At 60.5% G+C, this 22,353-nt stretch overlaps 2 protein-coding genes across 5 annotated transcripts; one reads left to right on the top strand and one right to left on the bottom strand.

Annotated features, from left to right (window-relative positions):
- Positions 1-61: 61 nt before the first annotated feature.
- On the bottom strand, positions 62-10,390 carry CRLF1 (cytokine receptor like factor 1). Of its 4 annotated transcripts, none has more exons than XM_063112247.1 (9): positions 10,279-10,390; positions 5,057-5,338; positions 4,590-4,719; positions 4,252-4,421; positions 3,109-3,266; positions 2,873-3,041; positions 1,054-1,244; positions 855-902; positions 62-354 (listed from the first exon to the last, which is right to left on the bottom strand). In XM_063112247.1, the coding sequence occupies exons 1-9, from the start codon at positions 10,388-10,390 to the stop codon at positions 334-336; spliced, it is 1,281 nt and encodes a 426-aa protein (XP_062968317.1). In that variant the 3' UTR covers positions 62-333. The 4 variants fall into 4 exon arrangements, with proteins under 4 accessions (XP_062968317.1, XP_062968319.1, XP_062968318.1 ...); XM_063112249.1 differs by having other exon boundaries at positions 855-897; XM_063112248.1 differs by having other exon boundaries at positions 1,054-1,241.
- A 6,101-nt stretch (positions 10,391-16,491) lies between these two features.
- Positions 16,492-21,263, top strand: TMEM59L (transmembrane protein 59 like). Its single transcript, XM_063113235.1, has 8 exons — positions 16,492-16,659; positions 17,481-17,625; positions 17,702-17,805; positions 18,923-19,075; positions 19,970-20,072; positions 20,522-20,639; positions 20,736-20,853; positions 21,135-21,263. The coding sequence occupies exons 1-8, from the start codon at positions 16,492-16,494 to the stop codon at positions 21,261-21,263; spliced, it is 1,038 nt and encodes a 345-aa protein (XP_062969305.1).
- The last annotated feature ends 1,090 nt before the right edge of the window (positions 21,264-22,353 follow it).

The following is a 22,353-nucleotide window of genomic DNA, read 5'->3' as shown; positions in this document are numbered from 1 at the left end:
GCCACTCTAGCCTCAAACTCACCTTCACAATCAGAGCACCTAAATAGCTCATTTATTTAAAAAGACTTTTGGAGGAGCCTCAGTGGGGGGAGTGATGACTCCTCTTCACCCCCAGCCCGAGCAGGGGCTCTGGGCAGCTCAACCAACCGTCACACACACCAGGGTGCACCCAAGGGTGGCCTCACATGGGGACCAGAGCTGTTGTGGCCATTGGAGCTCAGAGTGCCCTCTCCGGCTCCTGCTGAGGGGGCTCAGGTGCCCTGAAGTGAGGATACAGAGGTGGCCCCAGTTGGGGGGTGGGTCTCCACGTGGCAGGGAGGATGGCCCCAGCCCCTAGAGCTTATCTGGCAGGACCTGCAGGCAGAGGGGAAGCCAGGCTAAGGGGAGCTGGGAGGAGTCAGCACCGCAGAGTCACCGAAGAAACTTCAAGTCAGGTCCTGTCCCCGCCACTTTTAGCTGTGTGACTTTAGGCAGGATCCCATCCCTCTTCGGGTCTTAGTTTCCCCATCTGAGAAGAGAGACTATCTGACCATGCCATGGGGTGTCCTGCAGGTAAAGCACTTAGAACAGGGCCAGCATGCAGCAGATGCTCATACATGCTAACTAAGGTGAGTATGTCCCTTCCTGAGGGTGAGATTTCACTTCGGACATCTGCAGGGGTCTGAATGCTCTTACTAGGTTCAAGGGTCCAACAGCAGGGAAACTAAGTGCTAAGTAAATGCTGATGAGTAAGAGAGTAACGGGGGGCTCTATCTCAGCGAGTCTAAGGCGAGGGAGGGGGGCGCAAGGCCTGAAGCCACCCGGAGGGGCCCTCGGCTCACTCCCCTCCCTCTGTCCCACCCTGGCCCCCTTACCTCTCGCCGCGCCCCGTCTGCTCGAGGGCAGGATCCCCTCGTCCTGTGCTTGGAAGAAAGGCGGTGGTGTTGGGGGGCTGCACACCTGCCTCCCCAGTCTACTCTCCTCCCCCTCCCCTGCTTACCCCCCAGCTCCCCGTCTGCACCCCTGCTCCCTCCGCCCACCCTAAATCCCACGCCCGCGGGTCCCCCCTCCTACCTGGTTGCGGGTCTTGTGCGACTTCTGCATCCAGGCTCGCCACTGGTCGTAGAGGCGGAAGCTGAGGTTCGAGCAGTACGCGTGCTTCTTGAGCCAGCCCAGGAACTGCTTGAGCTCGCGCCGCACTGGCCCCGAGCTCGGCTCCCCGCTCCGCGGCTCGCACGCGCCGCCGCCGGGGCCCGCGCGCTCTGCTGGGGCGGAGCGGCAGTGTCGGGGCGCGCCAGCAGGGGGCGCGCGGGCGGCGGGGCGCGTCCCCCGGGCGCCTCCCTTCCAGCGTCCCGGGAACCGGGTCCTCCCCGCGGCCCTGCGCGGCGGCCCAGCTGCGGCCCTGGCCCAGCCGCGGCCCCGGGGAGCTGGGGGCAGGGAAGGAAGGGGCTCCTCCTCCACAACTGTGGCCTGAGCCAGGTGTGAGTGGAAGCGGGGGAAGGGGCCGGGAGAGGCCACGGACAGAAGGATGACACAGAGCAGGGGTCTAAACAGGAGAGAAAGGGAGAAAGCGACACCGATGGAGAGGGAGAGGCAAAGACTGAGAAATGGAGATCCTGAGTGACGGTCCCCAGGATGGGCCTGGGAGCATGAGCCAGTGGGCCAGGTGGGAGGTCGCCTGTCGCTACAGCCGCCCGGCTGCAGCCAGCCCCAAGCAGGCCGGCGGATAAGGACATCGGCCTCACGTCATAAATAAAGCCGGGGACCCGCTGACAGGCCCTGGCACGCCCCGGCCCCCGCCGCCCCTGCCGGCCTCCCCAGCCTCCCCTGCGGACGCAGCCGCCTGCTGGCTCCCGCGCAAGAATCGCAGGTGCTGGGCACGAGCAGGGGCCAAGGCTCAGGCCCCTCCCGGCTGCCTTCGATCCCTTCCGCCCCCGAACCTGGAGGGGCCCGGGATGGGGGCTAGGGAGCTGGCTGGATCCTGCCCCTCCCAGGCTCTGGGACCCTCTCTGAGACTCAGTTTCCCCATCATCCCATGGGCGTTAGCCTGGACTTGAAGCAAACTGAGTTCGGACCCCTTTGTGACCCCCACTAGGGTCTGTGTCCTCACCTGAGAACAGTGGACCTCCCTTGGGATGAAACCAAGGGAGCGGGTGGAGTGAGATACCAGAGCCTCCGTACCTACTGCTTGTGAACACTTGTAGCCACTTGCCATGATTATGTCATTTAACTCTTACAACGGCCTGAGGCAGGTGTGATTCTCATCTCCACTTTTCCAGAAGGGGAAACTGAGGCCAGACATTTCAAGGAACAGATTTCATCCCATTTCACAAAGAAGAGAACAGAGCTCTATGGGCTCAGAGAAACCCCAGAAGGCAAGGGGAGTCAGACCCAGGCCCCTGATCATTCTGATCCCTGCACCTTAATCAGAAGAGGAAACTGAGGCCCATCCGAGGAAGAGTTGGCGGCCCATCAGCTATGGAAGCAGGGGTCTCAAACTCACTTACCACCAGGGGCTGGGGAGGGGGTACAGGTGGGCAAAATGGGCCAGGTAGGGACAGGACAGATGAGGAGTGAGGGCCCTTGAAGGGGCAGCCCCTGCCATGGGGACCATGGAGCGAAGTTGGGTGTTTCTTGTTTGTTATACTTTCTACAGAATTCACTTTTTCTAGGGAACCTAGGATATTTGTGTAAAAACTTCTGGTCTTTAAACATCTGCAAGTAGGTCAAACTCTTTTTTCAAACGACATATCAAGGAAAATGAATCCAGGTGCCACATTCAGTCCTGAGGGCCACCCGTCTGAGACCTCTGCTCTCGGAGGAAACAAGGAAACAGAGACCCAGGCTGGTTTGGGGCTGGCCCCGGGACGCCCAGCTCTGTTGGGGTGCTCACCACTGCGGGGGGTGGAGGCAGCCGTGGGGTGGCTCCACTCACTCCAGATCCCGGCTTTCTTGGAGCCGTAGATGCCGAAAGGATTGCAGCGTACTTGCACGAAGTAGACGGTGCCCGGCTTCAGGCCTGCCAGGCGGCAGGAGGTCTGGTTGCTCACATCGTCCACCACCTGGGCAGTGAGGGCAGGGTCAGAGGCGGGGGCGGGGCCGGGGGCGGGGCCGGGGCGGGGCGGGCACCTTCCAGTCCACGCTGTCCTCCACACGGTAGCGGATCTGGTACTTGGCTTGGAAGAGGAAGTCTTTGAGGGCGGGTGGTGAGACCCAGCGCACGCTCAGCTGGTCCTCCAGGCCCCCAACGCGGCTCACGTGCACATCGGGGGGAGGGTCCGTGGTCACTGGTGGGAGGAGAGGGGCCTGGTCACCAGGGGCTCTTCCGACAAACTGGGACTGTCAAATCCCCTGGCAGCGTGGTCTAGGGCGTGTGGCTTGGGTGCCACCTGCCTGCGTTTCCCCCTCCTCCTCTGCCTTTCCCAGGGCTGATGGCTTACATGATATAATATTCAGGTAACACTCAGCACCTAGAAGCACTCAATTAAAGTTAGCTGTTATCACCATTATTATCTGTGACGGGAGAAACATAACCCTATCTTCAAGGGGCTACATGAAAGCAGACATGGCCTGGCTGAGGATATTATTACGATCATAGCCAGGGAGCTGTCAGGCCACCAGCCCCCTGGGAAGCCCCCCTGACTCCCCAACTGCCCACCTCCATCTCCTACTTTACTAAAATTCTCAATGTGACAGCTTTGCTGGGAGCAAAGGGACAACTGATGATCAGAACGTGCCTCAAGTTGCAGCTCAAGGATGTGAGGAGGAAAGCAGGTGCGGGGGGGAGACAAGTGGAGGGTGATGCTGGGGATCCTTCTGGGAGCCCTGCAGGCAGCAGAGTGGGCTGGCCTCTCCCCCAGAGGCCCTGGTAAGGGGCCGAAAGGGTTAAGGCACAGGCCTGCTTGGGGCTGAGAAACACCCTAATTAGATTAGGCCCAATTCTGCTTGCAGATCATTCATTTCCTGCCTCCCGCCCTCACCCCCCAGCTCCAGACCTTGGCTTCCTGGGGCGCCTCCCGACCTGGGAGCCCCCTCCCAACTCCCCTGGGCCCCTCCAGCACACCTGGGCTGCAGAGGGGGAGACAGCCAGACCAGGTGTTCTCTGCAGAATAGGGATATCCTGGCCGTTTCAGGGGGCCGTGGACTGATAAGTGGATACCCAGCTTCTTCCCCCAACTAACCAGCAGGGACAGACCTGGGGTTGTAGCATTGGGATACCTGGTGTGTTGGGCTGGCTCTGGGGGAGGGGACCTGGCAGACATGGGGGCTCACCCACGTCTAGGATGTCCAGTGTGAGCACATCAGAGCGGGCCGAGCCCAGGCGGTTGGTGGCCTCCACCCAGATCTCATAGGGTGTGAAGAGAGCCAGGTCCTTGGGGATGTGGCAGGAGTGAGGCCCCACTGTGTGGTACTCCTCACATGTGTTGTCCTGGCCATACCACCTGTGGGGGCAGGAAGGGCCCAGGACACATGAGGGTCCCTTCTGGCTTCCAGACCTCACCACCACAGCCCCAGGTTATAGACAGGACATGCAGACTCAGAGAGGCCAGGCATTGGTCAAAGTCACGCAGCCAGGCTGGGACACTCATCCCCCTCGGGCCACAACCAACCTCAGCTTGTACTTGAGGGAGTAGTTGGTGTGGAGGAAGGTCTCCCCGTGGGCCCCTGGCGTCCAGCGGCATGTCAGGTCCTTCATGTTCTTGGACCAGCAGCTGATGTTGAAGGGTTTCTCTGGGGGCACTGGGGAAGGGGGAGAGCGCAGGGGGCTGAGGGTCTGCTCCAGGAGTGAGCAGGGAGAAGGGTGGCTGCCCGCCAGCCGAGCCCCACCATGGAGTGGGAGGAGGTGGACAGGGCCCCATCCTCAGGGAGGTGAGTGGATGTTGGCATGGCCACCTGTGTGGGCTCTCTCGAGGATGGTGGGTGGTGTCTCTAGGCTGTCATTCCCACTGAGACCCATACTGCTGTGCCAGTGTGTCTCCCTCTCAGCCCAAGACCAGATGGCCCATGATTCATGCCCCCCTCCAGAGAGAAACACTGTCCCCAAGAGCCTCCCTGGATGTCCTGAGGACCCACTTACGGCCAACATAGAGGCATGAGCCAGCCAGGATGCTGCCATCACGGGCGTGGCACACGAGGTTGTCCCCTGACTGCTGCCTGGACCCATTGAGGTTGGCCAGGGCAAGGGCCAGGGTGGAGGCGTTGAGCACACGGGACAGCTCGGGAGGCAGGCGGCGCCCATTTAGGGTCCAGTAGAGGCCCTCGGCGGTTGCCCCTGGTGGGTCCCCGTGCACAGAGCACGTGGCCTGCAGTGAGGAGCCGATGAGGAGCGTGGGGTCCTGGGGGCTGATCACGGCTGTGTCTGTAGTTGAAGAGGGGCACCTGTCAGGCCTGGGATGGGGCCACCGTGAGCGGCCCCACCATGCCAGGACCTCCAGGGCTCATGGCGATCCTGAGAAGGAGCTGTGTATTGTTGTCCCCCATTTGACAGATAAGGAAACAGGATCAGTTCAGTCAAGTGCCCAGTCCAAGGCTGGTGGCAAAGCCAAGACCAACCCCAGGTCTGTCTGACTCTACAGCTCAGATCTTGAAGCCACTTGCTCAGGGCTCTCTGATTTGTTACAAAACACAGGCATAAGTGTCCACTCAGATCCAAGTGACTCTAAGGCTGGCCAGTTAGCTCAGTTGGTTAGAACATGGTGGTGTAACACCAAGGTCAAGGGTTTGGATCCCTGTATGGCCAGCCACACACACAAAAACAGATACAAGCAACTCTTGTTTTGCACACAGATCTGACAAACACTATCTTCTGCTATTTTCTTTATTTTTCATTTTCTTTTCTTTTCTTCTTCTTTTGGAAATTAGGAACAAAAGATTGTAAGTTCTTTCTGTGATACTCCCAGAGCCTCACATGTAGTAAGTAGGTGATACTGTGGGGGGAAGGCACCACTAAAAGGGAATCCTGGTCCCTACTAGATGAGTTGTTAAAGGCACCATTTATAGAGCACTTGCTGTGTTCTGAACACTGGGCTAAGACCTTGCCTACATTTTCTCATCAAATTCTGCTCATTTTATGGATGAAGACACCGAGGCTCTGAAACGTGAACTTCCTTGCCCTAATTCATCGAATGAGTGAAGGGCATCCATGGAAGCCCAGATTTGTTTTCTCTAGAGTTCTGCTCTGCGCTGCCATGGGAACTGGAGGTGGCTGTGGCAAGCTCTGGGCCTCCAGCTCCCACGTGAAGGGACTCCACATCATCACTCTTTCCCTCAGCTCAGTTTTCCTAATCTGCAGAGTGGGAATGAGAAAGCTCTCTGTCCCCAGTGCCACTGTGAAGGTCAGATGAGAAGGGACTTCCAATGCTGGGTTATGTGAGTTGGTTGCTGGGCACAGGGGCCTTGGTGATGCCCATGGTTGGTTCCTTCTCTCCTGCCAGCATTAGGGCAGCCCAAGGCTTCCATTTCTGGAGACCAGAACCTAAAGGGAAACCAAGGCCCAGAGAAGGGTAGGGGATACACAGTCCAAGCTCCTGATGCTTCTTTGAGTCTCAGTTTCCCCATCTGGGAAGTGGGCATCATGGTATGAACCACATAAAGTTGTTTGAAGGGAGTGAAAATACTGTCTAAGGACAATTTTGTGGGACCTGTAAGGCAGGTTGACCCGGGTTCAAATGCCCCTAGCTCACTGTGGAAGCTTGACCCAGTGGCTTTACTTCTTTGAGCTCTGGGAAGGGGCCTCTCCCTCCACCCAGAGCAGTTGTGAAGACTCATCCATTCATTTGCTCATTCATTCACTCATGGAGCACCTACCAGGTGCCAGGAGCTGGTGGCACCATGGTGACCAAAATACACACATTCCTGCCCTTGTGGGCCTTAAGGAGGCAGCAGGAAAAAAGAACAAATAAGTATCTAAGAGAACAAATATGAAGGCTGGCCGGTTAGCTCGGATGGTTAGAGCACTGTGTTATAACACCAAGGTCAAGGGTTTGGATCCTCATACCAGCCAGCGGCCAAAAAACAAAAAAAAAAAAAAAAAAGAGAGAGAGAAAGAGAGAGAGAATAAACAACAGAGAAAGTAAAGTAGGGGCCAGACAGAGGCAGCAGCTCGGATAGCCCAGGAGGCCTGTATGGGGAGGAGACAGGGAGCTGAGACCTGAATAAAGTTAAGAGAAGTAGCTGGAACAATATCTAGCAGAGAGTGTCCAGGCAGTAAGCTGCAAGTGCAAAGGTCCTGGGGCAAGAATGGTAGACAATGGTGTCTGGGAGTCAGCGGGGGGCCTTCATGCAGGGAGGATTTATTCCAGGGTTCTGAGCAGGGGAGGGATGCGGTTAGATCTGCATTTTAAAAGGATTCCCCAGCCGGCTATGAGAAGGGACTGCACAAGAGCAGCCCAGTTTCGAAGAGATGGCAGCCAAGGACAGGGTGATCCTGGCCCCCGAGGAGGCCCCCCAAATGCCAGCAGCCTCCCCGCGTTGGCCCTCACTGCCCCAGATGGGCAAACTAGTGTGGACACGGTTCTTGGGTTCAGTCCGGATGATTTTCCGGGGCAAACTTGGCTCAAGGGCCATGTCTTGCTGGAGCCTGGGATCGCAGTTGCGTTTGGGGCTTGGCCCAGGGCTCGCCGGAGGTCTCGGCGTCCGTGCGAAGGAGCCGGCTGAGCAGGCCAGAGCCGAGGAGGCGGGGGGGGGGGGGGGGGGGCAGGGGGCCAGGGGGCCGCCCTGGAGGTCCCAGGCAGCCAGCCGCCCGCTAATTCGGAATTCCTTCGGCATGAACTCGGGCGTGCCAGCGTCTCTGCCCTGGCCCACCCACCGCTTCCTGCCTGGGCCCCCCCAGCAGGGTGGGAGGCACAGCCAGGCCTGCCCAGACCCCAGGCCCACTCTCAGCCCTCCTGGGATGGGTCAGGCCCCTCCTGCCCCCCACCTGCCGCCATGGCCTGGCCAGGAAGGGGCTCTCTGGGGGGTCCTGGCTGGGGGGCACTACCCCTCTGCCACACCCGCCTGGCCTGGGCTGGCGTGGATTGCCTGCCAGCAGCTGCAGCTGCCCTCTTGGGGCTGGGCGGGGGACGGGGGAGGAGGGAGAGGGCAAGGCCAGGCTGGCCCAGACAGGCTAGTCCCCCACCCTCTCAGCCCCAGCAAGAAAGGTCAGAGAGAAGCTTTCTCCTGCTGGGATGTGGGTGCAACCCCAGCAGAATCACCCGGGCAACTGGCCATCTCAGTTTTCTCCTCCATAAAATGGGAGGAGGACTATTTTCTACCTGCTGGGGAGATTAATGAGATGAGATTAAGTTGTGCAGAGGACCCAGCACCCTGTAGTGTCTATGGAGCTAATAGGATTACAGCTCCTCCCAGCTCTGGGGTCCAGACTGGTTCCGCAATCCCTCCAGGCCTCCGCAAACAATGGGCCAAGGCGCTTGGGACTAGGACATGCACACTGCAGGCCAGGCAGAGGAGAGGCTGAGGAGCCTTTGGCTTGGTTTGGGGGGCCTCCTAGAGGGCTCCCCAAGGCAGGTCCTAGGTTGGGCTTTTGAACATCCCCCCACCGCCGTCCTTTCGCTCACTGCCTCCTCACTTTTCCCACAGAGCTGGGGCCTTTAAAAGTTTTTCTTTCCCCCTTTCCCAATCTGGAGCCACTGCCGTTATTAAAAAGGCACACCATGTGTTTTAAAAGGGAAAAGTGTGAGATTCTCTGTAAGTGGGCGGAAGGGTAGCCCCCATCCCAGGGTCCACATGGGGGTCCCCATCTCCCGACCCACTGATACCTGCAGACATTTTACGACCCACCCGCCTGCTGGTCAGGTGCTAAGACACACCGTAAGTAGAAACATATTGCCGAGGTGTGAGAATCTTTTATTTAATTTCTTCCCTCTTAAAGGAAAAAACACACACGCAACACCTAACGCCCCCCCCCCAACGCCTGCTGTTTTATGGGCTTGGGAAACAAAGGTTGGCGCTAACAGTGGCACTCACAGGCACTGCCTAGCAGAACCATTAGGGACCCTGGGAGGACCTGGGTAGCTCCTCACCTGCCCAGGCATCTTGGGCAAGCTGGGCTTTCAGTAAGCGCCCACAGGAGGTGCCCGGACCCTGCCCTTCCTGGAGTAGCACCACGGGGAGCCTGCATACGGCTTACAACAGAGCAGGTCAGCCTGAAAGCAGCCTGTGCCTGGCCCTTGGCCCCGGGTGGCCTGTGCGCTTGGATAGGATGGATGCATGGAGGGTTTGTGAACGTCTGGAGCAGGCTGTGCCTGCGTGTGTGCCCTGCGTGCCTCCCCCAAAGAATGAGTGTGTGACCACGAATGTGTGTGTGTCAGGGATGGAATGCGTGTGCGCGTCCTCGATGGTGTGCGAATGTGCATCTGGGATGCAGTGTGCGCGCCTCGGCGGGCGAGGGTGACGGGCCACAAGCCAGTGTGAGTCTTTGTGTGTCTCTGGGTGTGTCCCAGAGCGGGTCTGGATGTGGAGACAGTATCCTGGCCCGGGTGTGCATCGGATGCGGGACTGGAGAGGGCCTGAGGTCAGGAGCTCCCTATAGGGCGGGTGTCTCGGCCTGTCGGACTGTGGGTTCCCGGTGCCCACCCCCCATCCAAAGTTTGGGCCCGTGATGTCCGGACTCGCTGACTCCCGTTCCCTCTCACCCTCATCCGCTCGCTCACAAAGATTTCTCTTGCTGGAGGCTCTCAGCCCGGCGCAGACTGGCCGAGAACGGCTCCGAGTGCCGCCGGTGGCGGGCTCTCCGCAGACCCCCGTGCGCGGGGTCCCGCAGGGGGAGGGCGGCGGCGCCGGCCCGCGGAGAGGCACGTCCCCGGGGACCCCGGGCCGCGCGCCAGGCGGCCAGAGCGGCCCCCCTCCAGCCCCGCCCTCCCCGCGGGGCTCATCGCTCCGCCCGGGGGGGCCCGCTGGGGGCCCGCACCCGGCGCGCCAACGGCGTGCGCCCCAGCCTGGGAGCCGTGCCCCGTGGTCCCGGCGGCTCTGAGTCCTCGGACGCGGACGCTGCGCCTACTGTGTCCCAGCGTGAAGACTGTCCCAGGCCCCTGTTCCCCGGCCCCCGGGAGCCTGGCCGGGCGCCCTCGGCCAGGCAGCCCAGGTAAAAAGGCCTCTGGCGCGGAAGCCGGACCTTCGGGCCGGGAGACTGCGGCGCCGTGCGCCCCGCAGGTGAGGGCGCCCCGAGGGCCGCGCCGGGGGCGCCTTCCTTTGTTCCCGGGCCGTCCAGGTGGCGCCCGCGCCCCCTCCCCCCGCGGCTGCCCCCAGGGCGCCCGCTCTCTGCTTGGGCGGGAGGACAAGAGCGGGGCGCAGGGTACTCACGGGATCCCGATCCGGCTCGCGGCGCCCCGAGGACACAGAACAGCAGCAGGGGTAGCGGCGGCGGCGGCCGCCGCGCGCATTGGGCGGCGGGGCCCGGGCGGCCGGCGGGCATGGGGCCGGCGCTGCCGGGGGCGCGCGGCTGGCGGCGGCGGCGGCGCAGGGCGCGGGGCGCGGAGGGCAGGCGGGCGCTGGAGGGCGCGGGCCGAGCCGTCCGCACGTCGCTGGGCGCGGACGCGGAGGCCGGAGCAAGTCTGAGCAGCAGAATTGACAAGACGCTAATGCGCCGCTGGCCCCGCCCGGCCCCGCCCCCGGCCCGGCCCGGCCCGGGGGGGGGGGCGGCGGGCCCCGCACCGGCCTCCCCGCCGCCCGCCCGCCCGCGGGCACCGCGCGCCCCACCCGTCCTGCCTCTGCCCCGCCACGAGCCGCGCGCGCCCTGTCCCGCGGCCCAGAGCCCCCCACTCACACCTACCGGCCCGAGGCCTCCCTCTCCCACCCCGCCAGCTATAGGCTTCCCACCCTTAATCTGGAACCCGGCACCCCCAATCCAGTTGCCATCTCCCTGCCCTCCTCCCCGCACCCTGCTCTCAGCCCAGCGCTTCTTCAGTGTCCCCAGCGGCCCCCAGCTCTGCCCAGCTCCTCCCTACATCCCCCTCCCCGCCCCATTCTCGATCTCGGCCCCCACCCCAGCTCTGGCCCCGCCCCCCACTGAGCGGTCCCTGAGCCCCGCCCACCCCCGTCTCCAGCCCCTCTTCCTCCCCAGGGGCCTGGAGGACTCCCCAACCCCAAGCCCTCGGCGCGCGGGTCTCACGGTGCCGCCCCTCCCACTTCATGCCGCCCCTCTTCGGTCTTCCGCGAGCAGCCTCGGCCCCGTGCTTTGCTGGAGGGAAGAGAAAAAGCAGGAAGGCGCGGAGTCCCCAGCCCTCGCCCTGGCTCAGCTGGCCCCTAGCGCGGAATGGGTTGGGGTGTCTTGAGGGCGCCCCGGAGCCTCGGGAGGGAACTCGTGCGTGGGCAGACGGGGAGAGGTGGGCCCCGGTGGTACCCGGGCCTGCGCGGGGACAGGGTCCCGCACCGGGGGAGGAGGGATTCTCCGGAGGACAGCGGTAAGGAGGACTCTCCCCAGGACTCAGTCACACACTCCCCCACGGAAAAATCCGCTCAGCGGCCCGCGGGTGGGGTGCGCCACGCGGTGAGTAATCGCTCGGGCGGCCGCCGCCCGCCGGCTCCAGGTAACACCGGCCGCCTGGAGCGACGCGTAGTTTGTCTTCCTCCTTTTTGCGCAGAGATCCTTCTCCGTGTTATTATTTTTGGCCACTGCTCGGATTTCTGGACCCCTCCCGGCCCAGGCGCCTCATCCCCCTCCTCTCCGTCCCCACCCTATCAGGGCGCCCACGAAAAAAAAAAAGGGTTCCTTGCCTCCAAGGACCTGCGGGGGGGTGCCTGAAAAGAGACCCCAGCCCCGCGGTTTGGATGGCAGCCCCGCCCCCAGCCTCAGTGCCCTGGGAAGAGAACTTGCCTTAGAGGTCTGGACCGTCCCCCCCATGTCCCCAACCAGCCTAAGGGGTGAAAGTGTCTGACGGGGGATGAAGGGTCCTCACCTCATCACCCTCTCCTGCTTGGATCGCCAGCTCAGACTCCAGACTGTAAAAAAGAAGATTGGGGAATGGAGTCCTGGGGGCTCAGGGCACCCATCTGGACTCTAGATGGGGTAGGGGGACGGAGGTAAAGCCAAGGAAAGTACTGTCATTTACTGGGGCCCACCAGGCCGCTTGTGCCTCAGTTTCTTCCTCTGCTCAGTCAAGGGATTTTCATGGGTAGATGCAAAGCTTCAGAGGTCTCCACAATCTAAGGGCTTAGCAGAGCGCTGCATGATCTCCTGGAGCAGAGGTGGCCTCCAGGCCTATTTTTTCCTCTGAAAAATGGGGCCATAGTCTCACCTGCAGGTGGCCCAGAGGGTTAAGCAGAGATGGCAATTCTTGGTTGGAATTGTGTTTCCAGGATACTGGCCACCACCTCCCCAGCCCCTATCCTGCAGATGCTCCCTGTAGGGAGAGAGACGTCGGACCCCCTCCTGGGAGAACTTCAGTCTTGTGTAGCAAAATCTTGAATCCATCCCTCTCTGCTCCTCCCCCAAGCATTCGGCCTGGGGAAAGGGCTCCCCCATCCACCCAGGTGCTCAGGCCAGAGACCCAGAAGCGCACGTGACAACTCTCTCCTTTGCTCATCCCACACGTCCAATCCATCAGCAGATCCTGTTGGCTCTGATTCCAAAACACATCCCCATTCTGAGACTCTGACCCCTTCTCCCCACCCCATCCGGGTCCAGGCCCCACTGCCTTTCTCTGGGATGCCACTCTGCCTCTTCTGGGGCTTCCCTGATAACCCTCCTGCCTTTATCTGCACACAGCAGGCAAAGGGAGCTTTTAAAAGATGCAAAGCAGATCTCTGCTCTGCCACCCTCTCCCGATTCTCTCCCCTCCTCTCCTCCTCTCTCCTCTTCCCGCTCCTCTCCAGCCACTGCAGCCCCATCTCCCCAAACATGCCGGGCTTTTTAATATTAAAGGGCTTTTGCACATTGGCTGTTCCCTCTGCTGGGATGCTCTCCCCAAATCTTCCTCAGTTAGCACTTTCTGTTCCATCAGGTCACAGGTCCAGTGGCACCTCCTCAGAGAGGACCCCCCACCCTTCCCCGTTTTCTCCATCCCCTTCACCTTGTCTTATTGTCTTTGTAACATAGCTCTTCCAACAACTTATTTCTCTTGAGACTTATTTTCTTTAGATTGAGTATCCTGAGTGCCCTTAGAACCCCATGCTGGGCCCAGTGAGGGCTGAAGAAGAGCTTGATAAATATTTGCAAAATGAAAGGACGGAGGAGAATTCTCAGTCCCTCCAAGTGGTAAGAAAACTCAATCATGCTGCCTGGGGGCCCAGCCTGGCTTAGGGTCCCTGACTTGCTGTGTGACCCAAGCCTGTAGACATCCCTCTCTGGTCCTCATCCCAAAGAAGAGTATGGACCATTTCCAGATCCTGCCCAGCCCCATCCTAGAGCATGACCTCTGCCCTCTGGGTGACCTTTCCCCCATACCTTTGACTTTAGGGAAAGGGATTCAACCTAGGGGGCACCCTTCCCTGCCCTTGGTGCCGCCCAGCAGCTTAACCCCTTCTTCCTGAGTCCCACCACCTCTGCACAGAAAGGGAAAGCAGCATTGGCAGAACTTCTAGCAAATATTGAACCAAGTCCTTGAAGGTGGCTGGGAATGTACTGAGAGGCAGACAGAGGGAGGGTCCCCCATGGGCTGAGGGAAGGGCTCCTCCTTAGTCCTGCACCCTCCACCCAAAGGTCATCTGTGGGTAAGATGTCAGGATTAGGTTGAGAGGCCCTCAGCCCCAGCTCCCTGGATAATTTCAGGGCACCGAAGGGGCACCAGGGAGAGGAGGGGGGTAATACACCTTTAGGGTCTGCTGGGGACCTAGAGTGAGTGGGACAGAGGGTAGAGAGCCACATCTCCCATTCTGAGAGCCCCGTGCTCAGGGCCCCCAGTATGGGATTAGCTGACCTGTGTTTCCAAGGAATCAAGGGCTGGTGAGAGTCTAGACCTGCTTCAGGACCTGTGTGCACAGGAAGGTGGTGTCGTTATGTGCCTTAGGCTTTGTGATTTCCACCCTGGAGGCTGAGCCTGGGGAGTAGGGATGCCTTGGTTCCAAGTTTAGGGTGCTGTGGAATTCAGGCACTGGAAGTGGGGCCTGGGGAGTGCAGAGATGGGTTCCAGAGGCCTGGGTTCCCTGCCCCTTTGCACCCTGAAGAACCTCTGAAGTCTGTCCCAGGAGGCGCCAGCTGCGGGGGGCTGGGGGAGGGGGAGCTGCACCCTCCCCCCCTCAACTGTCAGCAAGAGGCTGGCGCCACGGTGCCTTGCCTTCTCCCCAGCCTGAACCCGGCTTGGGGGTGGGGGTCAACAGGGTCGTGGTGAGGGTGGCAAGGGACAAAGGGCGCTTGTCCGCCGTCCGCCCTGACCTCGGCGGCTGCTTCCCGGACCCAGGCCAGCCGCTGATTCACGCCCAGGCCGGCCGCAGCGCCCCCCGCCCGCCGCCCCCGGCTGGGCCGCCCCGGGGGGTAGGAAGTGGAGGGGGGGCGAGGGGCGGCGCCGAGTCAACTTTTCCTCCTAAGCCCCGAAGGAATGTCGGCGGATTTCCTGAAACCCGACCCCGGCCGCCCGCCGGCCCGCCCGCCCCTCACCTGGACCGGCTCCCTCGGGAACGGCAGGAGGGGCGCGGGGGCTCACCTGGGGGGCCGGGGTCAAGTCCTCCTTCCGCTCTCCCCACCTCCCCAGCGGCCTCGTGGAGCGGAAAGGGGGGTGGGTGGGCCGCAATCAAACTCTCTCCCTTCTTTTCTCGGGCGACCTGGGCCAGAGGCACAGCCTCAGTTTCCCCTTCTGGCCGCGGAGTGTTCTTCCTTCCTGTTGCGCTTTAAGCGACGCCTCTCATGCCCAAAAAGCCCCGCTCCCAGCTTGGCAGGGATCTATCGGCTTCTCTTGCCTGTCACCTGGGCCGATTCTTTCTGAGCCTCAGTTTCGACATCTGTAAATAGGGCAACGCTACCAGTACCTATCTTGTAGGGCGGCTGCAAGAAAATAGTTGTTGCAAGCAATGTTTAGTTCGGAATGAATGAAGGACAGTAATTGCGATGGGTTAATCGCGTGGGGCCCTAGAGTTGACACGTGTGGGCTTGAATCCTGGCTCTGCAGAGGGGTCTGGGAGCCTGCGTTTCCCACCTGTGATATGGAAGACACACTGGTTATAACACACAGGGCTGCTCCCAAGGCGCGGGTGGTTTACAAGCGGGATTCCCCGAAACCAGCGCAAACCGCGGGCGGGAGGCCCTAGCCGCTGGGTCTCCGAGGCCTAGTCTGGGAGGGGCGGGGCGGGGGAGGGGCCGCGCCGGGATCCAGATGTTCGGGGTCCGCCAGGCACAGCCGCGCCTGATTAAGCCACGTGGGGGCCGGCCGGGGCAGCGGAGATGAAAGCCTGCCGGCCGGCCCCGGGAAGAGGCGCGCCAGGCCCCCCTGGGTCCCTACGTCCCCGGCCGGAACTTGCGGCGCCCTCTGACCCGGCGACCCTGCGAAGCTGTCGCCCCGTCTGCGGGGGCGGAGCGGGGCTGCGGCCTCCGCAGGCACCTGCGCCCAGCGAGCCGGCGAGAGGGGTCATCTTTGCAGAGCACCCGGCTTTAGAGTGGTGTCCCCACTCGCGTACCTGATGGAGCGGAAGCTGGGCGAGCCCCCTACTCCGAGATTCGGCTCGTGGGGCTACAATCCGTCACCCTGGGGTGTGGCAGTTATGGAAGCCAGCAGTGTCCCTGTTTGCCCCTTTTTCCCACGATAATTAGAATTTTTTCTCTCCCCCCCCCAACACTTAACGCAAGATGAGAATTATCAATTTCGTCAACCCCCTCCCCTGCCCTGTGTGCACCTCTGTGCCCCTCTCTCAGTAAACTCCTGGCCGAGAGGCTCCCGGTCTGGGGTTGGTGGCGCCAGATCCCCAGGGACGTGCGTCAGAGCCGGACCCAAGGAGGTTGGCAGAGCAGTGGAGGGGCTCCGAGGGCTTCCTGGAGGAGGCAGACTGCACACAAGTCACCGCCCTTCTGGCCTGTGTCAAAGGAGAAGATGCCAGGCCTTCTCGACCCGGTCCCGCTCCCTCGGCGTCCTTCATCCTTACTTTCTAGGCTCCAGCCTCAGCGCTCTCCCTCCCCCTTCTCAGCAAGCTTTTTTTTTTTTTTTTTTTTTTTGTCCCAGGGCCCTCGCTGTTGGGCCTTCTCTGGGTTACCCTTCCTGTCCCTCCCCGTGTGGCCGGCTCAAACGTCGCCTCGTCGGTCAGGCTCTCCGTGATACCCCTGGAGAATAGACCTCCCCCCTACCCTATCACCCTATTTGTTTGCTTTTGGCCTCTAGCGCTGGCAGAGATCCCCCCGCACGTGGGTACCAGGGATGTGTCATGGGACCCCCGAGATGGGACAGATGGTCAGGGCCACGATCCACCTGCCCCGCCCGACCCGCACCCCGACGGTGCCGCAGCGCCGCTCCCCCTCGCGTTCTCCGCATCCCCCTCCCCCCTTCCCAGGCTGCCTCGCTCGGGTGACGTCAGCGTCGCGGTCCCCGCCGCCGCCGCATCCTCCGCGCCCGCCCGGAGCCCTCGTTCCCCGCGCCCCCCGCGCTCGGCCCAGCCATGGCTGCGATCGCGCCGATGCCTCTGCTGCCGCTGCTGCTGCTACTGGCATCGCAGCCTGCCGCCTCCGCGCCGCCCGCCCGCGACCCGTTCGCCCCGCAGCTTGGGGACACGCAGAACTGCCAGCTGCGATGCCGCGAGCGCGACCCCGGCCCAAAGCCCTCGCAGGTGAGGCGCGTGCGGCGCCAGTCCGGGGACCCGGGATCTCTCCAATGGGGGCGGCGCTGGGGATGCGGTTGCCTGGGATGAAAGCAGGAGACAGGGGTCCCTCGGAGGGTCGGGGAGGGGGAGGAGTCGAGAGCGGGGGGGGGAGGGTCTCCAGTGGGGGAGGGGCCGGAGGTTCCTCCGATAGGGACGGGGGTGTTCCTTCCGCGGAGGAGGGGCTGGGGGGTCCCTCTGGTAGGGGAGGGTTTGGGCATGTAGATTCTTCCGATAAGTGCGTGGGGGGGGGTCCTTCCACGCGTGGGTGGGGCTGGGACTGAGGCTCCAGATGCCATCTCCCAGGCTACCGCTGCACTCTGCTGCGCAAGGACCCTCAGGCGCTTATCCTCCACCTCCCTCAGGCCTGAGGGTCCCCCCTCCTCTTCCACATCCTCTTCCCTGCTCCTCCTCGGGGCTACCAGCTCCTAGTCATATCATGGCCACCCCCAAGCCTGATGCAGAGGGTGACCAAACCTCCTCTTAGTGCCCCGCTGGGCTTGGGAATCCCTTTCCATCCGTCCCCTCCTCCCTGAAGCCCTCGGGGGGGGGGCCCATTTTGCCCCACTCATTGTGTGTTTCATGGCCCATTCCCCTTCTCGAGCCCCCTCTCCCTCTCCTCCGCAGAGCTGAGAGCCCCCATTAATATCCTCAGCCTCCCTCAATCTCATCCCAATCTCTCTGGATTTAAGGGGGACCAAACTTTCTCCTTTCTTCCCTGGATGCTTTCAGTCCCCCACCTCTTCCCGCCCCTTCCCCTTGCCTGAGCCACGTGTTTCCCACCTCCCCAGCCTGGGCTTGAGGGCTCCTCCGAGTCCCCATATGACAGAGCCGTTCTGATCAGCGCTTGTGAGCGTGGCTGCCGCCTCTTCTCCATCTGCCGATTTGTGGCCAGGAGCTCAAAGCCCAATGCCACCCAGACTGAGTGTGAAGCAGGTGAGGGCTGGTCAGGTGGGTGGGCTAGGGTGGAGAGAGGTGGCCCACCCCACTCAACCCCTCCTCCCCCCTGCAGCCTGTGTGGAAGCCTACATGAAGGAGACGGAACAGCAGGCCTGCAGTGAGGGCTGCTGGAGCCAGCCCCTGGAGCCGGAGCCTGAGTCCCAGCTGGAGCAGAAGGTGGACACCCTCCCACTTGTGGTCCCAGACCCACCCCCTCCCCTCTACCCCCCAAATCTGCACTCACATCTAGAGTCTCCCAGGCTCCATGTTCCTTTGCCTGGGTGACCTCAATCAAGCCATGTCATGTTTCCAGCCTCAGTTGTCATCTCTGTGACAGGGGACCAACCTCCACCCCCCATCCTCCACCACCTTTAGAAAGGTGGCAGAAAACAGCCACCATTTATCAAGTATTTGTCCTGGTTCAGGCCTGATACCAGCCTGTCCCAAATTCCTTGTGTCACTTAGAGTCACCAAGAACAGTGTCACCCGTATTTTGTGCCCAGGGAGAAACTGCCCAGGTCCCACAGTTAGGGTTGTGCAAGAGGGAAGGTTTGGCCATTCCTCACCTCATGCATCTTCAGTGCTACCAGAGCTGCCAGGTGCTGGCCTAAGCACTTACCCTGTGATGAGCAGGTGGTCACTTCATCTGGAGGGGCTCAGAACTGAGGTTCAGGGAGGAATAGCCTCCCAAGCACACACACATCATCCTAGGGGAGAAATAATAACTGCTCACCTGTCATAGTCCATGGGCAAGTCTAGGCAATGATGCATCAGGGGAAACTGAGGCACAGAAAGTTGTGCAGCATAGCCAGAAACCCCTGAACTGGGACTCCCCAGAAAGCCTTTTCCTCTCTTCACCCATTTTGCTCCATCTCCTCCGGGCTTTTACTGTTTAGAAAAGCGCACTGCACTATTGGCCCTTCCCATCTGGAGCTCCCTCTGGACACTGTCAAAATAAGAATAATGAGGATGGTGACATTTTTAGTAATAGCAGTTACTATGCATTAGGTGCTCGTGGCACTTGGCAGACACCATCTAGTTGAAATCTCATAGCAACTCCATGAGGAAAGAGAGTCACTCCCATTTCAGGGCTCAGAGAAGGCAATCCACTTCCCCAGGGTGCACAGCAAGCCAACTGCAGTGCTGAGGTCTGTGTTCACTCACTATGTGAAGCCCTGTGGTCCCAAATCACTTAACCAAATTCAATCGCAGTGAATTCTCTCAGCTCCCCTGTCCCAATTGGTCAATGCCCTACTTAAGTGACATTTTTGTGTCTTGGGCTTCCCCTCACCAGAGAAAGGTCCTGGAATCTCCAAGCGGGGCCCTCTCCCTCCTGGACTTGTTTTCCACCCTCTGCAATGACCTTGTCAACTCAGCCCAGGGCTTCATCTCCTCCACCTGGACATACTACTTGCAGACTGACAACGGGAAGGTGGTGGTGTTCCAGGTGAGGGCTCTGGCAGGGGCCACACCAGAGTGGCAAGTGGATGGTCAGGGTGAGAAGGTGGGATGCATTGGCTCTTGGCTCATGAGATGCAAAGTCCACCGTAGGCAAGCTTCAGGCACAGCTGGATCCAGGGGCTCAGTGTCTCACTCCTTCTGTTGCTTTCCCGTGGTGACTTCATTCTCAGACGTGTGCTTCTCTCCTGACAGTACAGTGGATGCCAGAGGCTCTAGCTTACAACCTCTCCAGGGTTTTTTTTTTTAATGTGTGTGTGTGTGTGTGTGTGTGTGTGTGTGTGTGTGTGTGTGTGTGTGTGTTTTTGTGGATGATGGCCAGTCCAGGGATCCGGATCCTTGACATTGGTATTATAGCAGCCCACTTTCTGGGGTTTTTGTTGTTGTTGTTGTTTTTAAAGATGACTGGTAAGGGGATCTTAACCCTTGACTTGGTGTTGTCAGCACCATGTTCTCCCAAGTGAGCTAGCTGGCCATCCCTATATAGGAATCCGAAGCCGTGGCCTTGGTGTTATCAGCACCGCACACTCCCAAATGAGCCATGGGCCGGCCCTCTGGGGTTTTTAACTAAGCTGGGATTTACTCTGATTGGTCTTGTTTGGGTCATGTGACCAACCCTCAGCCAATCACTGTGATTCTGTTGGCTTGGCCTGGGTCAAGTTCTTAGTTTGGGAGCTGAAGGGTGGGGTTAAGGCAAATAAAGTGGCTCATGATAGCAGGGAACAATGTCCCTGACATCACAGCCCACAGCCCATAGCCTCCCCCACTCTGGTAGAACTAGGTGCATGGGACACTAGCCCACTGGGGCACAGAGAGGTGCCTATCAGGACCCAGGTGGTGCCCTCCTAATGAGCCTCTCTATGCTATCTTGTTCTTGGCCCAGACCCAGCCCGTAGTAGAGAGCCTTGGGTTCCAGGGAGGCCATCTGCAGCGAGTGGAGGTGACCTGGCGGGGATCCCATCCTGAGGCCTTGGAGGTGCATGTGGGTAAGGTCCAACCTAGACCATTGTTCCTTCCATGGGTGACCACTGCCACAAGGAGTCCTCCTGGCAAATGGACCCTGTATGATTGGGATCTCTATCTCTCAACTCCTGGGGTTCCATGTTCCATCTCCAGTGTTCCATTGTTTATCTCAGAGTTCCTTGGTCTATCTCCCAGGGTTCCATGGTTCATCTCCCAGGGTTCCTTCATTCACCTCCCAGGTCCCATGGTTAATCTCACAGGGCTCCATGGTTCGTCTCTTGGGGTTCCATGGTTCTATGGTTCTGTGGTTCTAAGAACCTCCTTAGGTTCTACGGTCCATCTCCCAGGGTTCTGATCTCCATTCCAGTACTCCATGCTCGAGTGCCCCAGGTCCTGGCCTCTCTTCTCCCCCATGGCTACTGCAGCCTCTTGGCAGATGCTGGAGGCTGCTAAGTGGGAGACTATCTGTCAGACCCTGTAGGCCCCTTGGACAAGGTGAGGAAGGCCCGGATCCGAGTCAAGACCAGCAGCAAGGCCAAGGTGGAGTCTGAAGAGCCGCAGGACAATGACTTCCTCAGTTGCATGTCCCGGTGGGTGGCAGGACCCTGGGGGTGGGGTGGGGGTGAGGCTGAGGGTCTTCCTGACCCTGGCTGGGGCAACTGAGTGGTACCTGCTGGGTGGGGCAGGCGCTCGGGACTGCCTCGCTGGATCCTGGCCTGCTGCCTCTTCCTGTCTGTGCTGGTGATGCTGTGGCTGAGCTGCTCCACCCTGGTTACCGCGCCAGGCCAGCATCTCAAGCTCCAGGTGGGTGGCACTAGTGGGTGGTGCTGGGCTGAGGGAGTGGAGGGAGGCAGAGAGAGCTGCTCTCTAGACCTGGATTTGTCCGCCCCCTGCCATGGACACAAGGACCCCTGACCTGCTGCATGACATTGGACAAGTTTCTCCACTCCCCTATGAACTGGGGAGAGGAATGCCCATGCTGAGTTGGGGCATCATGAAATCAGGGGTGGAAAGGAGCTTTGTTGGGGTGGCGGGGCTCCCGCTTTCCCTCCCTCCCTTCCCTCCTCCTCCCTCTCTCCCTGCAGCCTCTGACCCTGGAGCAGCACAAGGGCTTCATGATAGAGCCAGACTGGCCCCTGTATCCTCCCCCATCACACACCTATGAGGACAGCCTCCCACCCTACAAGCTGAAGCTGGACCTGACCAAGCTGTAGGCCTCCATCAGCCTGGGCACTGCCAAGTGCAGTGGCCCCTCGGGCCTCACTTGCCCTGTGCCCAGGAGTCCGAGGCCAGGGTGGGACCCTCCTTGGACTCTTCCATCCTCAGATCCTTCTTCTCCCCCCAGTCCCACCCCTCACTGCCCTGAGTCCTGGGGGCATGATGCTTCTGCTGGGGTGGGGGTGGGGCGGTAATTTGGCCTTGGTTCCTTCCCGTCCTCGCTTTCCCCGCTTTCCCCGGGGTGTGCTACTTTCTGTCTTCTGTCATGTGGCTTTCTAGTATTTGAGCCCCAGTCTTGTGTCTCCTGCCTTCTTCCTTCTCTGCCCTGTCTCTGGGGGAGGCTGCAGGGCAGTGCCTCCTGCCAGGGCTGCCCCTCCTTCCCCTGCACACCACCAGAGACCCAGCCTCCAAGAGAGGGGGTGGTGGGCAGCTTCATGCTGGAAGGGAGCTGGGGTTGTGGCATGGAAATGGGGAGGAATAAACTATGTATATAAAAGACATCTTGGTCTGAGCCTACTTCTGTCTGCCCTTGGGGGGTGGCCTGAGCATGGCCTTGACCCCTGCCTAGCATTCGAGAGGAGTCATGCAGGATGGGAGCAGCCACACTCTGAACAGGCCGCAGCCCTGGCCCTCCACGTTTCCTGTCCATTCTTTGAGTTCTTCTAGATCCTTCCAATAAACCCCATTTTAGCCTCAGTTGACTGGCGTTGGTTTCTGTTGCTTGCAACCAGAGCTTCCTGGCTGATGCAAGGCTCATCTCCTGGGCAGAGTTCAAAATGAAGGACATGGTGGTCCCAGCCCACAGACAATGGGGCGGAGCTGTCCAGGGGCTCCAGGCGGATGCAATGAAGGGTGGGTGATGCTGCGTTAGAGAAGTGCATAAGAAGGAGCTGGGCCGACCCCGTGGCTCACTCGGGAGAGTGCAGCGCTGGGAGCGCAGTAGCGCTCCGGCTGCGGGTTCGGATCCTATATAGGGATGGCCGGTGTGCTCACTGGCTGAGCGCGGTGCGGGCGACACCAAGCCAAGGGTTGCGATCCCCTTACCGGCCTCAAGAAGGACAAAAAAAAAAAAAAAAAAGAAGGAGC

This window comes from Cynocephalus volans, chromosome 10 (genome assembly GCF_027409185.1).
Source record: "Cynocephalus volans isolate mCynVol1 chromosome 10, mCynVol1.pri, whole genome shotgun sequence".
Taxonomy (NCBI): Eukaryota; Metazoa; Chordata; class Mammalia; order Dermoptera; family Cynocephalidae; genus Cynocephalus; species Cynocephalus volans.
This window is presented reverse-complemented; position numbering and strand designations above follow the sequence as displayed.